The sequence below is a fragment of the Pongo pygmaeus genome, chromosome 6, assembly GCF_028885625.2.
Source record: "Pongo pygmaeus isolate AG05252 chromosome 6, NHGRI_mPonPyg2-v2.0_pri, whole genome shotgun sequence".
NCBI classification, from domain to species: Eukaryota; Metazoa; Chordata; class Mammalia; order Primates; family Hominidae; genus Pongo; species Pongo pygmaeus.
Genome location: NC_072379.2, coordinates 51,306,545 through 51,333,956, shown reverse-complemented (window position 1 = coordinate 51,333,956; position 27,412 = coordinate 51,306,545). Strand labels below are relative to the sequence as shown.

The 27,412-nt window shown below is 36.5% G+C and overlaps 1 protein-coding gene across 7 annotated transcripts in view; it reads right to left on the bottom strand.

The window, feature by feature from the left end:
- Nucleotides 1-27,412, bottom strand: part of DPY19L2 (dpy-19 like 2) — a 105,980-nt gene that overhangs the window by 55,897 nt on the left and 22,671 nt on the right. For all 7 annotated transcript variants that reach the window (XM_054496670.1, XM_054496669.1, XM_054496671.1 and 4 more), the window contains exons 5-11: nucleotides 26,021-26,141; nucleotides 23,173-23,266; nucleotides 11,274-11,331; nucleotides 8,851-8,942; nucleotides 6,056-6,155; nucleotides 2,950-3,027; nucleotides 2,110-2,196 (exon numbers count right to left, since the gene is read on the bottom strand). In XM_054496670.1, the coding sequence (XP_054352645.1) occupies nucleotides 2,110-2,196; nucleotides 2,950-3,027; nucleotides 6,056-6,155; nucleotides 8,851-8,942; nucleotides 11,274-11,331; nucleotides 23,173-23,266; nucleotides 26,021-26,141 (630 nt within the window). The remainder of the gene's footprint in view (nucleotides 1-2,109; nucleotides 2,197-2,949; nucleotides 3,028-6,055; nucleotides 6,156-8,850; nucleotides 8,943-11,273; nucleotides 11,332-23,172; nucleotides 23,267-26,020; nucleotides 26,142-27,412) is intronic.

The window sequence follows — 27,412 nt, the reverse complement described above, 5'->3', positions numbered from 1 at the left end:
AAACACACACATACCCAGCCCAAAGAGCCCACATTTGGAAGATGACAGGGAATCAATTCATTATTTTTAAAACTTGCAAATAAAGAGGTAAATCAACACTTAACTTTACTTTTCCTAAATGAACTTTAGATGACAGATGAGAATGTGACCACTTTGCAATCCCTAATGAATTAACAGATCCAGCATAAGGCACTGAAGGCTAGTACCATAAAGAGAAACATTATGTGCCTTTTAATGAAGGAACAATACTATAGACTTGCAAAAGTGATCAAGCCTGAAGCAATCCAAGTTTCAGACCCAATTTCTAATATATCAAGCTATACCATGAGACAAAGGAACATGCTTAGCTACACCACAAGAACTCAAAAAGCAAAATCTGGACCATGAAATCCTCCACATGTTCTATGACGGTGGTTCTTCAACAAATACATTTCATGAGGATAAAACCAGGCAGATATGCAGGAAACTTGTAGCTAAAAGGAGAAACCTAAGTGATGAAACTATAAAGGAATGCTGGAAAGTTACTATCATAGCAGTCAAGACAGTCATTATTGTTTTAGGGCAGTACAAGGGAGTGCTTTGGGACAGGTCACATGGAGGCTTCTACACTTGTTTAGAAAGTTATAATTTTGATATAATGGTAGTTTAAGAATGTTTGCCACATAATACATAACACAGCCAGCCCTCCACATCCATGGGTTCCAGTTGCTGCAGATTCAACCAACAGCAGATAGAAAATATTTGAAATAATACAACAGTTTAAAAAGTACAAAAGAAAAAACAATACAGTATACAACTATTTGCATAGTATTTATATTGCACTAGACGTTATAAGTAATCTAGAGATGATTTAAAGTATATAGGAAGATGTGCATAGATTATATGCAAATAACACACCATTTTATATAAGAAACTTGAACATCTGCAGATTTTAGTATCCACAGGGGTTGGGGGTGTCCTGGAATCAATCCCTGCAGACACGAAGGGGACATTGTACTCATCAGTATTAGCCAGCACTAAGTCAGCACACAAAACATTTGCTTTATGCAGTTTTATCTGTACTGTATTTCAAAATAAAAAAGTTTTCATTAAAAGAGGTAGATGAGCACACTATTAGGAGTCCTCTACTCTGTAATGGTGAAATAGTTTGACAAAATGTTGGAAAGAAAGAGCATTTTTTCTGGGAGAGAAAGAGGAGGGATTACTATGAGGGAAAAAGCATATGGAAAGCAAAAATGTTAAAACATAAGGGCAATCCCAAAAGATTAAATCACTGCACCATACATGGAAAAGTGCTATATTTTGGCATTACCGTAGTTTTTATCATTTCTGATCAGTGTGGAGACAGGAGGTACAGGAGAATATTCTAGGTTCTGGCTTATAGATATCAGCAGTATAACTACAATGTAATAGAACTGATTTACTAAACCACCCTTCCAAACACATATCCAAAAGAGTGTCATTCCATGTAATTCCCGTGAGGAGACTGCACACTTATTCTAATTATCTTGCCATCGCTCAAAGTAGTTTGGAACTACACTTTCTAAACTGCCTTCAGAAATAATTTAGTTATAGGTGCAAAATAATTGGTCTTATGACTTTACTGTTACACCATCGTTTGAGCAAGATCTGTATTACCCAGCCCAATCACACTAAATATTCACAAAATTTTGGTCATTTCCAAAAATCAAATCCACTCTTGAAAGGCAAGACATACTAAAGAATGTGCCATAGTCTGTGAAGGAAACTCAGAGGAGTTCCACAAATGTTCTGGGCAATGGCAGTGTCACTGCAATGAGTACTTAACCTCCTCAAGTGACTTGGGAGAAAAGAAGTCATTTTTATCATAAAATGGGATACGATTAAAGTAAGTCTTATTACTTTATGATCATTTTAAAATATTTACTTGGGCACTGTCTTAAAAAGAAAAACTTCCTACTATAATATTTTTGAAGGATAAGATAGATAAAAAGCTTTACTTGGGAAGAATTTTGTCGTGTTGAGTGATAATCAGGAAAGGGCCTATTTATTCTCTTATACCTGTTTTAGACAGGAAAACATGCTATTTGGCAGGTTAAAAAACCCCAACTTTATGAACTAAACACTTACCCACGTCATTAACAAAGATGAAGAATAATAAGAAGATAAGTACATTGAATTTCCAAACATCAAAATGAAACTAAGGGTAACTGAAATCTGAAAAAAATGAAAAAAATACATTTTATGGTTATTACATATATTGGCATAATGCATATTTTGTAGGTATATAGCCATTTCTAATGCAAATTTATTTGCATAAAGATGAATGACTCTTGGCCAAATGATAATAGAATTTCAAGTCACTGCTAGATTCTAAGTATTGAAATTTAAGACCATAAACTCTATCTGGCAGAATTTAACTTTTTCTCCATCTGCTACTTGGAACAATGAAAAATGTCTATGATTTCTATTGTTTTAACAATGGAGTAATATAATAAGAAAGACAGTTATAAATACCAGTTTTACTAATCATATTTTTGTTAGACTTCAGGACTTCTATTATTTATGAAGCTTTACTAACTTTTTATGTTTTTAAGGAAGCTATGTTTGGGACCTAAGCCAAAAACAAAATTGCAAGAATATAAAATTTCAATTAGAGTGTCATATTCAGGCAAAATGCTAAAAATCTCATGTCTGAGAAAGAAAAGGCAGTGTTAAAAGTAGTAATAATAAATAAAACATAAAAATAAAAGTTCTAGAGAATAAAACACATCTATAGTCCAGTTGAAAGTATAATCTGTTATAATATGACATCTATAATATACATTTCCAGTTTTCCTTCTGGATATCACCAATACCATATGTATTAAATATTACCAAAGAGGAGGTACCCTATAAAACAGAATCACTTAGATTTTATAAACTCTGAGAACCTATCTTAATATTTGACATATATATTAAAAATGTTACCATGTTCATATAAATGATCTTCTGAAATTTGCTTGGTTCAATGTATCCCACAACATACATGGGAAATAATGATGCTATCTGAAATAATATAAAAAAGCAAAAGTGAAAAAAGTATAGAAAACTAACACTTTACTATTCACAGGCAAAGTACATATAAGAGGAGGGCTACAGTTCTAATAACGGTAAGCAAAGGAATTTGAACCAACCTTCCCACTAAGAACTAGAATGGCTTAGGAAAAATATAAATATATAAATAAAAATATTTTGAAAATATGTATAAAAGCCACAGACTATTAACAAAGCAAATGAGGAATTAAAAAGATAGATGGCAATCTATATCAATGAGCATGACATTTTGGGCCACTTTTCTCCCAGAGGTATCTGCCAGTTTCAACAGTGGCAGATGCCTGCCAGCTGAGAGGCAGTTGGGAGACCAACAAGCTGAGCAGGCATTTCAGCAGATTCAGCAGTCAGAGTGCACCAAGAAGGGTGCTTTAGTTTGGAGTTTCAAAAGGCCATACTATAATAGTGAACCAGAAATCAAGCAGCCCTGAGAAAGACTGAAACCCATCTACGGATCATCTCAATCTGATTGCATAAAGGTGGTTCAAGATTTATTAGTGCTTTTTACTTGCCTCTCCAATTTTTCATGTGTAATGTCCAGCACCAAATCAAAAATAACCCAGCATAGATGAAGATAAGACACTATCACTAACACAATAGAAATAGATCCACAAAAGATTTAGATCAGGGATCAGCACATTTGTTATATAAAAGGCCAGATAATAAATATGTTATGCTTTGTTGGTCACATACAGTCTCTTGTATATTCTTTTTCTATTTTTGTTCTATAACCCTTTAAATATATAAAAACTATTCTTAGCTTGGAGATCACTCAAACACTTCTCTGGTGTAATCAGATATATCTTTAAACTATGCTTCAAATGTTCAAGGAAATAACTGATAGGATTGAAAATTCCAGGAGAGCACAGAAGTCATAAAAAAAAAAAAATTGGGCCAGGCATGGTGGCTCACGCCTATATTCCCAGCATTTTGGGAGGCCAAGATAGGAGGACTGCTTGAGCCCAGGAGTTCAAGAGCAGCCTGGGCAAGATGGTGATACCTCATTGCTACAAAAAATTAAAAAATTAGCCAGATGTGGTTGCACAATGAACTAATTTTAACCTTAATCTACGAAAAACACAATTAAGAATAAAATCTTAAAGTACTCCCAGAAAATAACATTGAATTATCCCTCTGTAAGCATGAAACACACACATACAAACAAAACTATATATATTAGTAAAGAAAAATAAAAGCCTAGTATATATCCAGAGAATGACTAGAAAATCATTAACAGCAATGTCAAACTTACCCAATAACTTCTTTTTTTTTTGAAACTGAGTCTCACTCTGTCACCCAGGCTGGAGTGCAGTAGCACGATCTCGGCTCACTGCAACCTCCACCTCCTGGGTTCAAGCAATTCTCTGCCTCAGCCTCCCAAGTAGCTGAGATTACAGGAGCCCACCACCATGCCTGGCTAATTTTTTTGTATTTTTAGTAGAGATGGGGTTTCACCATCTTGGCCAGGCTGGTCTTGAACTCCTGACCTCAAGTGATCCACCCGCCTTAGCCTCCCAAAGTTCTGGGATTACAGGCGTGAGCCATCGCGCCCGGCCCCAAAGAGCTTCTTAGTTTCATCAGTATCACTGGATTAATAAATTTGCTTGCAATGAAGTGATGCTCATTAAAAATCTATTCTACTCTGTTGGCATGTGCAAATAATGAAAACCATAGAATAATGTCTGTGTTATAACCTGAAAGGGGCCAACTATTATGAAGTAAAACAGAGGGAATACTTTAAACATGCAGCACCAATTGAGCTGGGGTTATAATTTCATTCTTTGTAGGCTATTGGCAGCATGAGACTTCTTGGCAGAATTTCTCACTTCCAATATAGAATATTATTATTATCATCTGCATTTGTTATGTAGGAAGGAGCTCTGATGGAAAATCTTAGTATCATGAAATGTCATCAAAATTCTCCATTTACTCTCTGCTTCCCCAGTTCAGTTTCTTGTTACCAGTTATGTAGTTGCTTTAGAAACAGGATATGGGCTCAGCTCACTTAAGCAATGATGAGCTTTGTGATTAAAGTTCGCAGAAATGGTTCCAGGTAAAATTCTGCTCTAAAGACAAAACAGCCCACATTTAGCTGAATTAGAAGCAGAACGTCCTGCTGTGAAGAGTAGGATTGGCCCTTAGCATGCTGTGTAGCTTGGCACCCAGAATGATTCCCAGGACAAAAGGAAAATCTATAGGTAGATATATACAGATATTATCTCAAACACCAAAAATAACATTTGTGAATAAAAATAATAGAAAAAGTCTTTCATATGTCGAGCCTTAAAATCTGTCAAACTAACCAATACAGTAAAAGAATGTGTAATTATATTATTTCATAAAAATCATACCTTTAAGTAAACTTTATTCCCTATTTTGAAATCTTTTAGGGCATAAATGTAACCATATTTAAAAATTTCTATGGAAACAACCAAGTACATCTTGCATTCAACTTAATTAATATACACAAAGGAATATAAATCATTCTATTACAAAGACACGTGCACCCATGTCTTCACTGCAGCACTATTCACAATAGCAAAGACATGGAATTAACCCAAACGCCCATCAGTGATAGACTGGATAAAGAAAATGTGGTACATATACACCACGGAATACTACGCAGCCATAAAAAGGAACGAAATCAGGTCCTTTGCAGGGACATGGATGGAGCTGGAGGCCATTATACTCAGCAACAGGAACAGAAAACCAAACACCACATGTTCCCACTTATAAGTGGGAGCTGAACAATGAGAATACATGGACACAGGGAGAGGAACAATACACACTGGGGCCTGTCAAGGGATGGGGTGGGGAGAACATTAGGAAAAACAGCTAATGCATGCTGGGCTTAATACCTAGGTGATGGGTTGATAGATGCAAAAACCACCATGGCATACATTTACCTATGTAACAAACCTGTACATCCCACACATGTACCCCAGAACTTAAAAATAAAAATTAATTTAAAAAATCATCTTACCTGTGTAAAAAGTATAAACTGAGCAAATTGCCAGGGAAGCATAAAAGCAACATTGGAAAGACAGAGTGCAACGAAGGGCCTTCTATCATTGCTTGAGGTCCTTAATAGAGAGAATTGATACCAGTAAGTTTCATCCTAAAAATGGGCTGTCACTGAAAAGAAAGACTAATTGCAAAATGATAAAATCTAAATTATTCCATTACCTTTACTATAAAACAACAAAATATAGTTAACTTTTTAAAGTATACTAAAAAGAACTTGAAATACTTCATTCCTTGCATGAAGCAATCAAAATTAGAGTTTTAAAATTAACATTGTAATGTACCATTAAATATTTTAAATACAAAAGCTCTTTTTCCTCTACATATGCATGACATTAGAAATGTATTACTCCAGCAAGGAGGTCAGAAAATAGGATGCGGTGCTGCCCCTGCACACCTCAACATGCTTCTCCTGTATGTGTAGCAACGACTTTTATATAACACCACTTTGTGCTTCAAAAAACATTGAAGAGAAATATAAGTGCTGACAAAGTAATGAGTTAAAAACTATGGGAAAAATTTAGGGAAAAGGAATCTTAAAAAATTAAAAAATCATTCTAGAATTCAGTTGGAGCATGTGGAAGTTTAAATTGTCCATTCTGCATTACTGAGATGCACTGGGAACCAATACCTTTTACCAAAGAGAATTACAGTAACTTTTAGATATGAAAAAAGAAACAAACATTTTACATAAATAATAAAACTGTAACTCTTCCTTTTATAAATGCTGTATTGGATTTTGATGAATCTTTGTACAATCGTATATAAATTTTCAAAAACAAAATTCTAAATGTTCATATTGTTTACTAATGTTATCATAAAATACTCATTATGTACTTTGTAATCTTATATTTTTCAAACAAAAATTACTTTTGACTAAGACACAGAGTATAGCACATGCCCTCAATGATACAACCCTAAATGTTCTAATTAAGACATTTTATTCCATGAAACCCCTGACTGACCAGACTGATATCACTTCAAAAAAATAAAAATAACCCACCTTCCTAGGAATTAAACAGGGAATGAATAGCAAGGGTGATGAAAAATGGGCAGCTTCCATCACCTAATCTTTGAGAGAAGTCAAAGTGTAGGGCAAAGATATAGAAATGTGAATGAGGAGGAGGTTCCTAAATCCAAATTCAACCCCAGAATATACTTGTCAGGTTGGTAAGAAATCAGAAGTTAGACTGCTCCATTCTCAAGGTTTGTGCCACCCCAGTACACTACTATTTACCACTCTTCAATTAGCTTTATCTGAGTGCCACAAATATTTGCATGGACGTGTGCAGTGTTCTGTGGTTAAAGAGATAAATATGGCATGGTCCCTGTTTCCAGTGGTACTTTTAAATACATATAATTGGCCGGGCACAGTGGCTCACACCTGTAATCCCAGCACTTTGGGAGGCTGAAGCGGGCAGATCACTTGAGGTCAGGAGTTCGAGACCAGCCTGGCCAACATGGTAAAACCCTGCCTCTACTAAAAATACAAAAATTAGCTGGGGGTGGTGGCGTGCACCTGTAATCCCAGCTACTTGGGAGGCTGAGGCAGGAGAATCGCTTGAACCCGGGAAGCAGAGGTTGCAGTGAGCCGATCGTGCCACTGCACTCCAGCCTGGGTGACAGAGCAAGACTTCATCTCTAAATAAATAAATAAAAATTTGTGTATGTGTGGAAGATTCATAAATTTACTGTTTTAAAAAACAAGGAAGACAAATGATTTTTATATAAGGCAGAATCTGCCAGGGACTAGTAGGTGAAGAATGGGGTCCTCTGGGAGTTTGGAGGAGATAGTGATCATTATTTCATTCAGTGAGAGTTCTCATTAGTATTCCATCAAACTTATTTCTCTGATAAGGCTACTTATACTATTCTACCACATATGGGGTTTTTGGTTCATTTCTCAGACCTCTTCAATATCTAAAATGCTTATAAATGTAATCCCTACAAAAAAAGTGTATCCAAAAAAAAAGTTTGAAATGAAACTGATTGTCCTGTTAGAAACATTGGTTGTTCAGAAATGCTTCATAAATATGTGAATATATGTGTACTCCTTATCCATCTAACTCCGCATTTCCCAAATTCATTTGCACACAGAACACTATTTTCATGGCACAGTTATCAAAACCACAGATTAGAAAACAATGTCAGAGTACCTAAACTTTGAAGAGAAAATGTAATTGTTTCTCAAAAACTTTTGAATCTTGGCAAACTATATACAAACACATACCTTTTGGTTTATTAAAACATAATGCAGTTATCTAAAACCTGTAGCCTACACTCTTAAATGGAGAGCAATTTTTACATAGCAATTTTGAATTATTTTCTTAACTCTATACTCAATTTACTTTTAAAATAACTAAAAAATGGTCTAAATTTGGTAATTACAAATTCATAGATTGAAGTATATATATGTAATATATATATTTACATTTTTTTAGAGGGAATCTTGCTCTGTTGCCCAGGCTGGAGTGCAGTGGCACAATCTTGGCTCATTGCAACCTCCGCCTCCCAGGTTCAAGCAATTCTCCTGCCTCAGCCTCCCAAGTAGCTGGGATGACGGATGCACACCACCATGCCCTCCTAATTTTTGTATTTTAGTAGAGATGTGGTTTCACCATGTTGGCCAGGCTGGTCTCGAACTGCTGACCTCAAGTGATCCACCCACCTCGGCCTCCCAAGTGCTGAATTGAAGTATATTTTAAGAAACTTAAATTATAATTTATTTGCCTTTGTTTTATAAATTGAAGTTACCTGAGAATCAAAGTTAAAACATACATCTGAAGTACAAGGAAAGGATAGGAAAAACTTTCACGGAGAGGTGGTGTCCACATCACACGGGTGGCCTGAAATCAACAAAATGCCCACTTTACATCATGTTTACTACAACAAACATATTTACAAACCAGGGGTGAGTTTGTTTTAGTAATTTTAATACTAGGCTCACTAGACCCATTTCTGAGTGTCTGGCATAGCTTCTCAGTTTTTGAAGCTCTCTTAACTCATGAGGCCATTATGTAGAGAGCAATTAACCACCATGTCCAGAAACCAGCAAAAGATATATCAGACCGAACAAAAGGAAACCCAAGGGACAAACAAGATTGTACATATAAGAGCTATGAGAATTCTGGGACTGACCAACTAGATCCACACCCCAGCCCTGCAGTATGATCCTGGCATATGATCCTGGCATCCCAGGCTTTGGGATATATGCCTGCCGAGACAAACACCTAAACAAATGTCACCTAGGTCATTTGCAAGCACCAAGAGAGTTTCTACATAACAAGTATGAATGAATATAAATACACACTTCGAATAGCTACGATTGCCTCAGAATTTGTAAAATGTGCCTTAAAAAAGGTTAAGTACATATTTTAAAAACAACTAGAAGTATTTGGGAACTACAAATGTGATGCATGTAATGAAAGTATTAAATTTTTATACGAACTTTAAAATTACTTCTAAGACATACGGGTCAGAGTATTAGAAAAATTTTCCATCAAAAATTCTGAAATTCTAGAAAGAATGTGAACTCTTATTACTTTGCAAGAGTCTTAAAAGTTATTGCTTCTCTTCCAAGATACCAAAATTGTAAATGTTGGAAGAGGAATTATGACACATATAAGAAAGTCAACTTATACCAATAGTTGTCTGGAACACTCAGAGAAAAACCTTTGTCTTTATATCAGCACATTGTCGAATGACAACGCATTTGTTTGCTTTAAAATAATATATATAAAGCTTTTATGTATAATTTTTATGATTCCTTTGTCTAACTGATTTTTAAAAATTAACCCAAGAGCAATGGATAAAAGTACTTCTACCCTGGCTAGGCATGGTGGCTCACGCCTGTAATCCCCAGTACTTTGGGAGGCCAAGGCAGGTGGATCACGAGGTCAGGAGTTCGAGACCAGCCTGGCCAACATGGTGAAACTCCATCTCTACTAAAAATACAAAAATTTAGCTGAGCATGGTGGCACATGCCTGTAATGCCAGCTACTCAGGAGGCTGAGGCAGGAGAATTGCTTGAACCTGGGAGATGGAGGTTGCAGTGAGCTGAGATCGCGCCACTGCACTCCAGCCTAGGCGACAGAGCAAGACTCCATCTTGAAAAAAAAAAGTACTTCTACCCTATGTAACCTGTGTCATAACATATTAAATGTTTTGCTCCCAAGAGCTACTAGTCAGAATCTCTCTCTTTTTCATTGCCATGTCCTCAGCATCTAACAGAGCATGGCCATGGTATGTACTCAATAATTTGTTGAATGAATCCATCGTATTTGAAATAAGCTTCTATGAGCTCTTTTTTAGGTGGACTATGTTTCATTGGGCTGAATTAGTAAGTTAATGTCTATTTTGAATTCAGCATTTTGCATTACTGAACAGACAGCATGACGTAACAGAAAGAAGTGAGGGAGCAGGTGGCAGTGTCTTAACTGTGTCCCTGCTGTCAGGCCTGAGGCCTCTTTCATTGTTGTTAAGGGGAGTGCAATGTATACAAAGTTTCAGTTAGGCAAGATGAATAAGTTCTGGAGATCTGCTATACAACATTGTGTTAATACTATATTGTACACTTAAAAATCTGTTAAGAGGGCAGATCATATGTTACTAATTCTGACCATAATAAAAAAGTTGAATATATATGTTATATATATAATATATAAGTTTTTATAAAATATAACTATAATTTTATAATTTATAAAATATAAATTAATATATATGTGAGGTTTTAGAGGCAGACAGACATAGAATGGGAAATCCAGCTTCATCATGTAGTAAATGTGGAATGGGGATAAGTAACTTAACTTTCTCTAAATTTAAATTTCATAACTTGTATGAAATTTACTACCATCACCCACAAAAAAAGTTTAGTGGGAATAAATCAGATAATGTGCATGACACGATTCAACTCAACAAATACAGTATTTCCTTTTCTCTACGGAATATATGTATATGTATATATTTACTAAAACTAAGGCAAGAGATTTCATGTTTGAAATTCTAGCTATTTAAACATTTCAATCAACATGATTAAAATATCAACTTATAACACAAGGGTCTTTAAAATATTGTGAAGTCATAAATAGTATACAATTATATATTATTTTGATGAGTATATTTCCTTGTTCCTCTACAGCCTCTTCTATTTCTTAAAAATTGCTTTCTAGAAAACAAACCTCTCCGTGGTTGAAAAAGAAGCACAGTACTGTAATAAGACCTCCCAGTTGAGTCCCACTGTAAAAAAAAAAAAAAAAAAAAGAGTATACAATCAAAATTCATGTAAAACACAGTGAGTTTTTCACAAAATTACCTCAGAATTTAAAATCACAGTTTTCTATATTTAAAACATAATAGTACTAAACCATACCCATGTGGTTGATGTTTAAATCCTAAATGTACAATTCTAAAAAGTGTACATATAAATTAATCTCAATTTTATAATTTATTATAGCTAAAATACTTTCTAAATAAAATACATAAGGTGTGAACATATATATTTTTTTTTTTTTGAGACGGGGTATTGCTCTGTTGCCCAGGCTGGAGTGCAGTGGCAAAATCTCGGCTCACAGCAACCTCCGCCTCCTGGGTTCCAACGATTCTCCTGCCTCAGGCTCCCGAGTAGCTGGGATTACAGGTGCGTGCTGCCACGCCCAGCTAATTTTTTTACTTTTAGCAGAGACAGGGTTTCACCATGTTGGCTAAGCTAGTCTTGAACTCCTGACCTCGTGATCGACCCGCCTCGGCCTCCCAAAGTGCTGAGATTACAGGCATAAGCCACCACGCCCGGCCACATAAAATCATTTTTAAGAAACAGGCTAGCACTTTAGAGTCTAGACCACATCCTTTGAATACTCTGAATAAAAGCAAATTTTTATCTTTTGAAATTGGATTTAAGGGACTGAGAGATGAAGACAAGATTCTAACAGTTTCATGTAGCATTAACGTAGAACTGTCTAAACTACTGCAAATATTCTTTACTTGAGTCCCAGAGAAGCAATAATGCAGAATACAAAAATCAGATGAAAGATAAAAACCATTTCTTTTGTTGTTGTTGTTGTTGTTGTTTTGTTTTGTTTTGTTTTGAGACAGAGTCTCGCTCTGTCACCCAGGCTGGAGTGCAGTGGCGTAATCTCGGCTCACTGCAACCTCCACCTCCCTGCTTCAAGCCGATTCTTCTGCCTCAGCCTCCCGAGTAGCTGGGGTTACAGGCACATGCTACCACACCTGGCTGATTTTTGTATTTTTAGTAGAGATGGTGTTTCACCATGTCGGCCAGGCTGGTCTCAAACTCCTGACTTCAAGTGATCCAGCTGCCTCAGCCTCCCAAAGTGCTGGGATTACAGGCGTGAGCCACTGCACCTGGCCAAAAACCATTTCTTAAATTGCCTTTTTGTGATCATGTCTGTGTATGAGAATGCAGATGCTCAATCCCATATCTGTGTAGTGTTTCTATGCTTCCATTTATCTTCCCTCCATACACCACTTCCCTAGTCTAACACATTCTAAGCACCATGAGGACAGGGACAGGTTCTTTATCTGTCTTGTTCATTACTATATCCCCAGCTTCATACTTGGAAGATTAATAAACATTGGTTGAATTAATGAAGAAAGAAAGGAAGAAAACAGCAGAGGAAAGCTCATGGGAAATGATTTACCATTTAATAAAGTTTCACACAGAAAATACAAAGGATGAACTTCAAAGAGGAAGAAATTGAAAGAAAGAAGGTGTGAGCAGCAAGGACCAATTGTACATGGAGGAACTGGGGACATGTGGATAAATCAAAGTAAGACAAGTTGGCGGGGGGTGGAGCCAAGATGGCCGAATAGGAACAGCTCCAGTCTACAGCTCCCAGCGTGAGCGACGCAGAAGACAGGTGATTTCTGCATTTCCAACTGAGGTACCATGTTCATCTCACTGGGGAGTGTCGGAAAGTGGGTGCAGGAGAGTGGGTGCAGCACACTGAGCATCAGCTGCAGCAGGGCAAGGCATTGCCTCATGCAGGAAGTGCAAGGGGTCAGGGAATTCCGTTTGCTAATCAAAGAAAGGGGTGACAGAAGGCACCTGGAAAATCGGGTCACTCCCACCCTAATACTGCGCTTTTCCAACGGTCTTAGCAAACGGCACACGAGGAGATTATATCCCATGCCTGGCTCAGAGGGTCTTACGCCCACGGAGCCTCCCTCATTGCTAGCACAGCAGTCTGAGATCAAACTGCAAGGCGGCAGCGAGGATGGGGGAGGGGCGCCCACCATTGCCAAGGCTTGAGTAGGTAAACAAAGTAGCAAGGAAGCTCGAACTGGGTGGAGCCCACCGCAGCTCAAGGAGGCCTGCCTGCCTCTGTAGACTCCACCTCTGGGGGCAGGGCATTGCCAAACAAAAGGCAGCAGAAACTTCTGTAGACTTAAATGTCCCTGTCTGACAGCTTTGAAGAGAGTAGTGGTTCTCCCAGCACGCAGCTGGAGATCTGAGAACAGACAGACTGCCTCCTCAAGTGGGTCCCTGACCTCTGAGTAGCATAACTGGGAGGCACCCCCCAGTAGGGGCAGACTGACACCTCACACAGCCGGGTACTCCTCTGAGACAAAACTTACAGAGGAATGATCAGGCAGCAACATTTGCTGTTCACCAATATCCACTGTTCTGCAGCGTCCACTGCTGATACCCACGCAAACAGGGTCTGGAGTGGACCTCCAGCAAACTCCAACAGACCTGCAGCTGAGGGTCCTGACAGTTACAAGGAAAACTAACAAACAGAAAGGACATCCACACCAAAACCCCATCTGTACATCACCATCATCAAAGACCAAAGGTAGATAAAACCACAAATATGGGGAAAAAACAGCAAAAAAACTAGAAACTCTAAAAATCAGAGTGCCTCTCCTCCTCCAAAGGAACACAGCTCCTCACTAGCAACGGAACAAAGCTGGATGGAGAATGACTTTGACAAGTTGAGAGAAGAAGGCTTCAGATGATCGAACTACTCCGAGCTAAAGGAGGAAGTTCGAACCCATGGCAAAGAAGTTAAAAACCTTGAAAAAAAATTAGACGAATGGCTAACTAGAATAACCAATGCAGAGAAGTCCTTAAAGGACCTGATGGAGCTGAAAACCAAGGCACGAGAACTACATGACGAATGCACAAGCCTCAGTAGCCAATTCGATCAACTGGAAGAAAGGGTATCAGTGATGGACGATCAAATGAATGAAATGAAGCAAGAAGAGAAGTTTAGAGAAAAAATAATAAAAAGAAATGAACAAAGCCTCCAAGAAATATAGGACTATGTGAAAAGAACAAATCTACGTCTGATTGGTGAACCCAAAAGTGACGGGGAGAATGGAACCAAGTTGGAAAACACTCTGCAGGATATTATCCTGGAGAACTTCCCCAGTCTAGCAAGGCAGGCCAACATTCAAATGCAGGAAATACAGAGAATGCCACAAAGATACTCCTCGAGAAGAGCAACTCCAAGACACATAATTGTCAGATTCACCAAAATGGAAATGCAGGAAAAATTGTTAAGGGCAGCCAGAGAGAAAGGTCAGGTTACCCACAAAGGGAAGCCTATCAGACTAACAGCTGATCTCTTGGCAGAAACTCTACAAGCCAGAAGAGAGTGGAGGCCAATATTCAACATTCTTAAAGAAAAGAATTTTCAACCCAGAATTTCATATCCAGCCAAACTAAGCTTCATAAGTGAAGGAGAAATAAAATCCTTTACAGACAAACAAATGCTGAGAGATTTTGTCACCACCAGGCCTGCCCTAAAAGAGCTCCTGAAGGAAGCACTAAATATGGAAAGGAAGAACCGGTACCAGCCACTGCAAAAACATGCCAAATTGTAAAGACCATCAAGGCTAGGAAGAAACTGCATCAACTAACGAGCAAAATAACCAGCTAACATCATAACGACAGGATCAAATTCACACATAACAGTATTAACCTTAAATGTAAATGGGCTAAATGCTCCAATTAAAAGACACAGACTGGCAAATTGGATAGTCAAGACCCATCAGTATGCTGTATTCAGGAAACCCATGTCACATGCAGAGACACACATAGGCTCAAAATAAAGGGATGGAGGAAGATCTACCAAGCAAATGGAAAACAAAACAAGGGGGTTGCAATCCTCGTCTCTGATAAAACAGACTTCTCCTTTTATTCAAGATTTAATGTTTATTAGTAAAATTTTGTAGTTTCCTATAAGTAAAAAAAAAAAAAAAAAAAAAAAAACAGACTTTAAACCAACAAAGATCAAAAGAGACAAAGAAGGTCATTACATAATGGTAAAGGGATCCATTCAACAAGAAGAGCTAACTGTCCTAAACATACATGCACGCAATACAGGAGCAGCCAGATTCACAAAGCAAGCCCTTAGAGAGCTACAAAGAGACTTACACTCCCACACAATAATAATGGGAGACTTTAACACCACACTGTCAACATTGGACAGATCCACGAGAAGAAAGTTAACAAGGATATCCAGGAATTGAACTCAGCTCCGCACCAAGTGGACCTAATAGACATCTACAGAACTCTCCATCCCAAATCAACAGAATATACATTCTTCTCAGCACCACACCGCACTTATTCCAAAATTGACCACATAGTTGGAGGTAAAGCACTCCTCAGCAAATGTGAAAGAACAGAAATTATAACAAACTGTCTCTCAGACCATAGGGCAATCAAACTAGAACTCAGGATTAAGAAACTAACTCAAAACATCCCAACTACATGGAGACTGAATAACCTGCTCGTGAATGACTACTGGGTACTTAACGAAATGAAGGCAGAAATAAAGATATTCTTTGAAACCAACGAGAACAAAGACACAACATACCAGAATCTCTGGGACACATTCAAAGCAGTGTGTAGAGGGAAATTTATAGGACTAAATGCCCACAAGAGAAAACAGGAGAGATCTAAAACAGACACCCTAACATCACAATTAAAAGAACCAGAGAAGCAAGAGCAAACAAATTCAAAAGCTAGCAGAAGGCAAGAAATAACTAAGATCAGAGCAGAACTGAACGAGATAGAGACACAAAAAACCCTTCCAAAAAATCAATGAATCCAGGAGCTGGTTTTTGGGAAAGATCAACAAAATTGATAGACCGCTAGCAAGACTAATAAAGAAGAAAAGAGAGAATAATCAAATAGATGCAATAAAAAATGATAAAAGGTTTATCACCACCAATGCCACAGAAATACAAACTACCATCAGAGAATACTATAAACACCTCTATGCAAATAAACTAGAAAATCTAGAAGTAATGGATAAATTCCTGGAAATATACACCCTCCCAAGACTAAACCAGGAAGAAGTTGAATCTCTGAATAGACCAATAACAGGATCTGAAATTGAGGCAATAATTAATAGCCTACCAACCAAACAAAGTCCAGGACCAGACAGATTCACAGCCCAATTCTACCAGAGGTACAAAGAGGAGCTGGTACCATTCCTTCTGAATCTATTCCAATCCAAAGAAAAAGAGGGAATCCTCCCTAACTCATTTCATTAGGCCAGCATCATCCTGATACCAAAGCCTGGCATAGATCAACAAAAAAAGAGAATTTTAGACCAATATCCCTGATGAATATTGATGCAAAAATCCTCGATAAAATACTGGCAAACCGAATCCAGCAGCACATCAAGAAGCTTATCCACCATGATCAAGTGGCCTTCATCCCTGGGATGCAAGGCTGGTTCAACATACGCAAATCAATAAAATGTAATCCAGCATAAAAACAGAACCAAAGACAAAAACCACATGATTATCTCAATAGATGCAGAAAAGGCCTTTGACAAAATTCCACAGCCCTTCATGCTAAAAACTCTCAATAAACTAGGTATTGATGGGATGTATCTCAAAATAATAAGAGCTATTTATGACAAACCCACAGCCAATATCATACTGAATGGGTAAAAACTGGAAGCATTCCCTTTGAAAACCAGCACAAGAAAGGGATGCCCTCTCTCACCACTCCTTTTCAACATAGTGTTGGAAGTTCTGGCCAGGGCAATCAGGCAAGAGAAAGAAATAAAGTGTATTCAATTAGGAAAAGAGGAAGTCAAATTGTCCCTGTTTGCAGATGAGATGATTGTGTATTTAGAAAACCCTATCGTCTCAGCCGAAAATCTCCTTAAGCTGATAGGCAACTTCAGCAAAGTCTCAGGATACAAAATCAATGTGCAAAAATCACAACCATTCCTATACACCAATAACAGACAAACAGAGAGCCAAATCATGAGTGAACTCCCATTCACAATTGTTTCAAAGAGAATACCTAGGAATCCAACTTACAAGGGATGTGAAGGACCTCTTCAAGGAGAACTACAAACCACTGCTCAACAAAATAAAAGAGGACACAAACAAATGGAAGAGCATACCATGCTCCTGGATAGGAAGGATCAATATCGTGAAAATGGCCATACTGCCCAAGATAATTTATAGATTAAATGTCATCCCCATAGAGCTACCAACGACTTTCTTCACAGAATTGGAAAAAAATACTTTAAAGTTCATATGGAACCAAAAAGGAGCCCGCATTGCCACGACAATCCTAAGCAAAAAGAAGAAAGCTGGAGACATCACGCTACCTGACTTCAAACTATACTACAAGGCTACAGTAACCAAAACAGCATGGTACTGGTACCAAAACTGAGATATAGACCAATGGAACAGAACAGAGCCCTAAGACGTAATACCACACATCCACAACCATCTGATCTTTGACAAACCTGACAAAAACAAGAAATGGGGAAAGGAGTCCCTATTTAATAAATGGTGCTGGGAAAACTTGCTAGCCATATGTAGAAAGCTGAAACTGAATCCCTTCCTTACGCCTTTTACAAAAATTAATTCAAGATGGATTAAAAACTTAAATGTTAGACCTAAAACCATAAAAACCCTAGAAGAATACCTAGGCAATACCATTCAGGACATAGGCATGGGCAAGGACTTCATGACTAAAACAGCAAAAGCAATGCCAACAAAAGCCAAAATTGACAAATGGGATCTAATTAAACTAAAGAGCTTCTGCACAGCAAAAGAAACTACCATCAGAGTGAACAGGCAACCTACAAAATGGGAGAAAATTTTTACAATGTACCCATCTGACAAAGGGCTAATATCCAGAATCTGCAAAGAACTTAAACAAATTTATAAGAAAAAAATCAAACAACCCCAACAAAAAGTGGGCAAAAGATATGAACAGACACTTCTCAAAAGAAGACATTTATGCAGCCAAAAAACACATGAAAAAATGCTCACCATCACTGGCCATCAGAGAAATGCAAATCAAAACCACAATGAGATACCATCTCACACCAGTTAGAATGGCAATCATTAAAAAGTCAGGAAACAACAGGTGCTGGAGAGGATGTGGAGAAATAGGAACACTTTTACACTGTTGGTGAGACTGTAAACTAGTTCAACCATTGTGGAAGACAATGTGGCAATTCCTCAAAGATCTAGAACTAGAAATACCATTTGACCCAGCCATCCCATTACTGGGCATATACCCAAAGGATTATAAATCATGTTGCTATAAAGACACATGCACACATATGTTTATTGTGGCACTATTCACAATAGCAAAGACTTGAAACCGACCCAAATGTCCATCAATGATAGACTGGATTAAGAAAATGTGGCACATATACACCATGGAATACTATGCAGCCATAAAAAATGATGAGTTCACATCCTTTGTAGGGACATGGATGAAGCTGGAAACCATCATTCTGAGCAAACTGTCGCAAGGACAGAAAACCAAACACCACATGTTCTCACTCATAGGTGGGAATTGAACAATGAGAACACTTGGACACAGTTTGGGGAACATTACACACCGGGGCCTGTTGTGGGGTGAGGGGAGGGAGGAAGGATAGCATTAGGAGATATACCTAATGTAAATGACAAGTTATTGGGTGCAGCACACCAACATGGCACAAGTATACACATGTAACAAACCTGCATGTTGTGCACATGTACCCTAGAACTTAAAGTATAATAATAATAAAAAAAGATACGAGAGGATGTTTTGAAGAAAAGCATTCCAAGATTCCTTGTTTGATTGGAAGAAGCGGAAAGATATCAATGTATTTTATACTTGAACAAGTCATATCTGTATGTTAAAATTTTATGGTTAGCCACCAAAAGAATAGAAGTACAACATCTACCTTCCCAGTTAGTGTCAGTGGGGAGGGTAGCCATGGTAACAAATACAAAAGTTTTCCCCAAATTTCTATTTCTTTTGTTCCTCAAATGCCAGTTTCCAGTCTCCTCACAGTTTCGATGACACCTCTACAGTCAATATTGGTTGACTCTGTATATCCTTCTTAAAGACTAGATAGAGGCTAATATTGTATTTTATATTCCAGGACTATATAACCAATTTAGAGAGACTAGCACCTCTTCGGTAGCCCTCCTAATGAAATATGCTGATTTTTAAAGTTTTAGTCATTGTTGTGTAACATTTTCCGTATGAAAAAACAAAAAGGATAAGAAATACAAACCATTTTCAAAAACAGAACTTATTTATTTATTTATTCATTTATTTATTATTTTTAGTTTTGAGACTGAGTCTCGCTCTGTCGCCCAGGCTGGAGTGCAGTGGCGCGATGTCGGCTCACTGCAAGCTCTGCCTCCCGGGTTCATGCCATTCTCCTGCCTCAGCCTCCCGAGTAGCTGGGACTACAGGCGCCTGCCACCACGCCCAGCTAATTTTTTTTTTTTTTTTGTATTTTTCTGTATTTTTAGTAGAGACAGGGTTTCACCTTGTTAGCCAGGTTGGTCTCGATCTCCTGATCTCATGATCCGCCCGCCTCGGCCTCCCAAAGTGCTGGGATTACAGGAGTGAGCCACTGCTCCCAGCCCAAAAACAGAACTTTTTTTAAAAAAAGAACATTTTTAAACCTGCCCAAACAATCTCAAAGCAATCCTTTTCCCTCAAAATACTTTAATGAGCTTATATTTTTTCTATATGGCATATAGAAAAGTGCATAACATTTCTAGCTCATAGAACTATTGTAAAAGGAACGTCCATGTAGTCACCATGTAATTAACTGAAATAGATAAATTATTATACTGAGTCTCCACTTGCCAGCCTCCAAGATAAGAATCAGCTACTGACCTGATTTTTGAGATTATCAACATAACCATTTCTATATACATATCAAGCTATGATTTACTTTAATCTGTTTTTAAACAACATACAAATGGAAGTATGGAGTATTTTTTTAAATTTTGTACCTGGATTCATTCATTCAAAATTATATTTGTAAGATTCAATCATGTTGTATGTAGCTGTATAGTTCATTCATTCTCATTATTGTATACTGTTCAACCATGTTAATAAACCAAAATGTATTCATTTCTCTGTTAATGGATATTTGGGTTGTTTCCAGTTTGAAGCTATTGCAAATAATGCTACTATATTATTGTATGTACTTCCTAGTACACATGTGCAAGACTTTTTTGGGAATATATACTTCAAATTAGAATTACTGAGTTACAAGGTATCTATATGTTGAACATGATCAGATAATGTACACTGTTTACCAAAATAGTTGTACCAATTTATATGTCCATCTGTGGTGGATGAAAGCTCCTTTATCAATCTATTAGATGTGTTGGTATTTCACTGTGGTTTGAATTTGTATTTTCTTTATGACTAATGATGGTGGTCAACTTTACATATGTTTATTGACCATTTGGTGTTCTTCTGGGAAATATCAGTTCATAAACAATTTGTCCATTTTTCTATCAGGTTGTCTTTTTTCTTTATCTTCCCACTCTAATATAAATTTCACAAGGACAGAGATTTCTGTCCTGTATTCCAAGCACCTAGAACAATGCTCCTGGTCACAACAGTCTTTCAATAAATATTTATCAAATTAATTAATGAAATTTCTGGATAGTAGGTGGGGTATATACTTTGTAAATATCTTTAATCACTTTGAGGTTTATTTTTTATCCTACAGTTCTTTTGAGGAACTGAAGTTCTTTTCATCAAATTTATCAGTTTTTCTTCATGACTGGATTTTTGTATCTTGTTTATGAAATCATTTCTTATTCCAAATGACCTTTTCTATATTATATGCTGAACACTTTATAAATTTGTCTTTCATATTTGAGTGTTTAATCCAACTTGGATTTATTACTTGTATAGTTCCAATTTCTCCTTGTTCCATATGATCTCCCAATTATTCCAGCACTATTTATTAAAATGCCTGTCCTTACTCAACAATCTGCGATACCCACTCTTCCATATATCAAATGCCTGTAAATGTACATTTCTGCTTCTGGGCTCTACTCTATTGCAGTTATCTATTTGTCTATTGCTGTGCCAATATCATAGTGTCTTTTTACATTAGCTTTATAATACAGCAACAATTGATAGTGCAAGTCCTCCTTTTTCAAGAATACCTTGACTGTATTTGGCCCTTTGCATTTCTGAATAACTTTTAAATCAGCTCATCAAAGTCAACAAAAAATATGTTGGAATTTTGACTGGTAGAGCATTGAATCTATAAAGCTTTTTAATATCAAGTCTTCAGTCAATGAATGTGGAATATCTCTCCACTTAGATTTTCCTAGACATATCTCAGGAATGTTTTAATCATTTTCCCATAGCTGTCATATGTATCTTTTGTTGGATTTATTCTGAGGAATATCATGCTTTTAATGCTATTCTAAATAGCATCCTTTCAAAATTTCATTTTCTATTTGATGCTAAAGTATAAAATTTATAATTTTGAATTTTAATATTAATGCTTACATCTAGTAACATTGTAAATTTTCTTATTATTGCAAATACTATATCCATAAACTTTTAAAATTTTTCTAGATACATGATGTAATCTACTTTTAAGAACACTTATTTCTTTTTTTTCAAGTTTTCCAATCCTTATACTTATTACTACTTTTCTTTTTATGTACCGTGCTGGATAGTATCCCTGGCACAATACTGACTATGTCACTAGTTTTCATTGATTCTATGCTAGTCTTTTTTATGCTGAAAACTTCCTAAAACAAGAGTGTGTATATTTACTAATCTCTATATTGGCAAAAGCCCCATGAAAACTCAATAAATATTTGTTGAAAGAGTAAAGCTATCAATTAATTTTAAATTTTAAATGTTTTGCATGACAAGAATAACATTGCAAAGAAATCTGATGATTCAGCTAGGAATATGCTCCACTGAAAGAAACAGAAAACCTAACAAAAGTGGCTTACACAATATGGATGTTGTTTATTATATCATTCAACAAGAAAATGAAATATAAGTATCTGTTGGCATTGGTTCAGCAGCAGAAGAATGGTAGGCCAGATATATCTGCTATTTTTATGACCTTTCCCTTATGGTCACAAGATGACCGCTACAGCTCTGGGCATGACATCCTAGTGTAATAAAAGCAGGAAGAAACAGAGAAGGGGCACCTAAGTCTGTTCTTTTGTGAGAAGGGCAGATACTTTACTAGATGTAACCAAAACTGACTTCACCTTAGTTTTCATTGGCAACAACTAGCTAATATGGCTATCTCAGGGAGCAATTAAGTGTGGGGGCAAAACACATGACCATTGAAATTAATTTCAACTTATCACCTGAGACCGGTCTCACTGCTGCTTCATCGTGGTACTCTTATCAAAACAGACATGCTAGCAGATGTAAGTGCCTGCCACATGTGATTCACAGTTTTTCCTACTGCTTTCTTAATTTCATCCTTAGAGAATACAATTAGAAATAAGCTGCTATTACTGCTAACCAAAGATCTCCTCCAATGTTTTATTAATTTTACACATGAACTAGGAGATATTCCATTAAAGCCTTTGTTAGGAAATCTGTTTAAATAACAGAATAAAGGGGATGATTTTGAGATAGAATTTTAGTGACATCTCCTGTTTCTGGTTATGTGATACTATTTCAGAAGCTTCTGAAAAATCAAGTAAATCCACAAACTTTCCTGATATGAATCTAATCTCATTAATTTTCCTTTTCATTTAATCAACAAATATCAGCCAGTCTGTAAAAGCCCACTGAAAGGTCTCTTAATTCAATAGTAGTCTTACCTCAGGTATGCCCCATACATGAAGAACAATCCCATCATTAGTCCATTTAAAATAAAGATTACACCAACATAAAAGCAAGCAGGATCTCCCAATCCTTTGAAAAGATACAGATAATCAGTGTTTAATGAATATATGACTCTAAAGCAATTGGGCATAATTATCTCAGTGCTTTGCAATCAAGAGCTCAAGAATTTGCTGAAAGTATTTGCTTTCCAGATTGCTGCTGTGTTTAATTCTTTACCCTTACAAGAGTTTGTGTGTTGTGTGCATGCAGACACATATATGTGTGTATGTGTGTATATATATGTGTGTGTATATATATGTGTGTGTATATATACACATACACATATGTAAGCTCACCCTTAATGAGCGATTATATAGTTATACTTTATACTTTTTATAATTGCATTTATACTTTCCTCTAATGAATTACTATTATACCGTAATGATTTGTTGGGGATTCACATTTATTTAGGTGATGCTGCTAGTGTTCAGTGTCTGGAGCTGTCTGTAGAACCACTTAATGAATACAAAAGAAAATCCATTGCATTATTTTTATCTTTTGCTAGGCTCTAGGAAGAGTTAAGATATGGTTTTGACTTTAGGGTACAGCTTTAGTCTATATGAAATGATCCAGTCATTTGATCCATTATTATGTATAGCTAGAATCTTAGTATATTCCATATAGAAGATCGTGTGTGTGTGTGTGACAATATGTACTTAACAATCATCCCACATTTTTCTCAGACCAAGTTTATGATATTAGCTGGTATAAAAATACTTTTCTTATGGTTGAGAAAACAGAATATAAGATATTCAACTTGTCAAAGGTTACTTCACTTTAACTGGCTGGAGCCAAGGTCTGAAGGCTGGCCTTCTGATTCCCCCTGCCTCTCTGATCACTCTTTTCAGTCAGTTCCAGTAACTTCTCTTGTTTTATGTACCACTCTTTAATACTGGACCACCTTAGGCTCTGTCATATCCGCCCTTCATTTCTCCATCTGCACATTCTCCATAAGGAAATCCTTCCACATCCATGGCTCCAGTGATCTATATACAGATGACTCCAACTCTACATTTAATCCACAACTCTCTCCTTATTCTTATACCCAGATGGCCACTTCATGTCCCCACTCTGAGGTCTCTCAAGTACCTCAAATTCATGCAGACACAATGAAACATAACAATACAAACCTGCTGCTGTTCAAACGTTTCCTACCATTCAAAGGAGCTCAGTTACTTAAGCTAGAAACCAAACTTGTTTCACATGATTCTTCATTCACCTTCCCCTCTCTTAACAAACAATTACCAAGTCTTCTCCATTCTACTTCCAAAATCTCTCTCACACCCAGGCATTTCCACATTATTTCTCCTGCAATCACTTGCTGAGAATATAATTGTCTCCTACCTGGCCTCCCTGAACCTACTTTTGTCCCTTTACTAATACTTTTTCCATACCATTGACTAAATAATGTTTTAAAATGGAACTCTGTTAAAATTCTTCAATGGATAAAGTATAAAATCCTTCATCAGTGCACCCCTTTCATGATCTGATCCTTGCTTATATTCTCAGCACCATTTCACATCATTTTTCTTCTCCATTGCTTCCAGGAATTCTAGTCTTCTTTCAGTTCTCTCTTGCTTCAGGATATTTGAATATGTTATTCCCTATTCTTAAAATACTTATCCTCTCTTAATCCTAATGTCGGTAATCTTATTTTCTTATTTGTAATATCCATCACAGTTGTAACTGCTAACAGCCCCCTTACAGCATAAACTCTATGAGGGTAAGGTCCCATGTCTAGCTGGTTCATCTCTGTGTCCCAAGTGCCAAACACTAACTTATCACTTATTGAGAATGTAACTAATACCATACTTAGGTGATCATTTTCACCACTCAGACAGGGTCACACCTTCTAGCTGATTGACTCATTGAAAAGCATCTCATTTTATGAAGCATTTTCTCCAATCCCTTACATTGTACACAAAAAAGTATAATTCCCCCTCAAACATCCTCATCAATTCTATTTTTACTGAGGGAATCAATAAAAAATGTAAGGAAAATAGATGTAGTTTATATCCCAAGAGTTGAATGTTGTTACAAACAAGTCTAAAAATTTATTCATAAAATATAATGAGTCATGTTGTTAAGAATTTGAAGAAATAAAGAAAAAACAACATTGTTAGTGTTATGAAAATAGATACAAGTGGCTCTGAACGAGAGTCTCAAGGGACAGCAACATACTTGAATTGTAAAAGTGCTGAAATGCAAACATCTTAAATGGAAATGACCACTATGTATCCTGGAAAGCTATTAGATGATTCCAAAAGCAGTTCTTTGACAAAGAAACCAATGTAGAAGATAAATAGAAAGAGTTTTATTAATACTACTCATGGACTATGAGCATATATAAAAAAGTAATATTTCTAAATCAATCTATTATGGCATATCTGATTTTTAAATATGTATGCATAATTAAATTTATACATTAGCTATTACAAATAGATATTTGACTATTTAATGTATCCTCAAAATTTATATATTGAAGCTACCCCAAAAAACATCTTTCTGTATCTTCTCATTCTGAAATAGAAGACTAACTTATAGTCCAGATTGCCTTACAATGGGATATGTTAATACTCAAATTCCAAAATTTATACTCAAATTTTTAAGTACACAGCCTTCTCAGAAAACTACTTTAAAATGTAAAATACTCATTGAGGTGAGTCAGTTCTAATTTTTTTTAAATCAACAACAGAATTTTACAATAATTCTTAAAAGTGAATCATAATATTATTAAATGTTTATGAATGTTTACAAATGACAACATTTTAGGAAGAAACATGCCTTCACAGCTTTGAACTTCATTAAGAGGTTCTATTCTGGTGACATTCCAGCAGGTCTTAGTTTCTAGTCCAAATAAATTCATTATTCCCATAAATGTGCGATACCAGGAGGCTATGATTACCTTAAAAAAGATAAAAACAAAGAGATAATTGAGGTAAATACATTCTCTTCATAATACTACTAATAATATATACAACGGAATACTATGGAGCCATAAAAAAGGATGAGTTCATGTCCTTTGTAGGAACATGGATGAAGCTGGAAACCATCATTCTCGGCAAACTATCGCAAGGACAAAAAACCAAACACCGCGTGTTTTCACTCATAGGTGGGAATTGAACAATGAGAACACTTGGACACAGGAAGGGGAACATCACACACTGGGGCCTGTCGTGGGGTGGGGGGAGGGAGGAAGGATAGCATTAGGAGATATACCTAATGTAAACGACGAGTTAATGGGTGCAGCACACCAACATGGCACATGTATACATATGTAACAAACCTGCACATTGTGCACATGTACCCTAGAACTTAAAGTATAATAAATTAAAAAATAATAGTAATAATAATCTTTCCAAAATACGATTTTGTGATGGTTGCCTTAGACATTATAAACTCTGACAAATTCATTTAGATCATTTCACCTGGGAATCAGTCACTTAAAAATTATACATTATGCTTCTATATAGAAAAATACTATATATGTGGTAACCAATTCTGTAATATAAATAATAGTAACTGTAAGTCAATATAAAAGTATATAGTTAAAATATGGTGATTAATAGAAAAATACAAAGATTTACAGAAACATTTCATGATTCATTTCATTTAGATCCTTGAATTTCTTCATAAAATATAAAATATATTATAAAAACTGGAACAGAATGGAATAATAGCTCCTGTGCCCATTACAATTTTAACCAAGCAGAAGATTTAATTGACCAATTCTTTCCTATCTGCCAGCTATTTTTAAAATTTCAAAGACAAAGAAAAAATAACAACAGAAAAAAAATTCCAACAGAATGTTCGTGTCTCAGAGGTTTTTTAAAAATAACATTATACATTCTGGGAAAGTGATGTGAGATCACTGGGGGAAAAAGTCAAAAAATAAAGAGTTGAAAAGAGAAAGTAAGCACCTCTTAGAGCTAACCATTTTTAATATTTTGGTGATTGGCCAGGTGTGGTGGCTCACACCTGTAATCCCAGCACTTTGGGATGCCAAGGTGGGCGGATCACAAGGTCAGGAGTTCAAGACCAGCCTAGCCAACATGGTGAAACCCCATCTCTACTAAAAATACAAAAACTAGCTGGGCGTGGTGGCGGGCACCTGTAATCCCAGCTACTCAGGAGTCTGAGGCAGGAGAATCACTTGAAATCGGAAGGCAGAGGCTG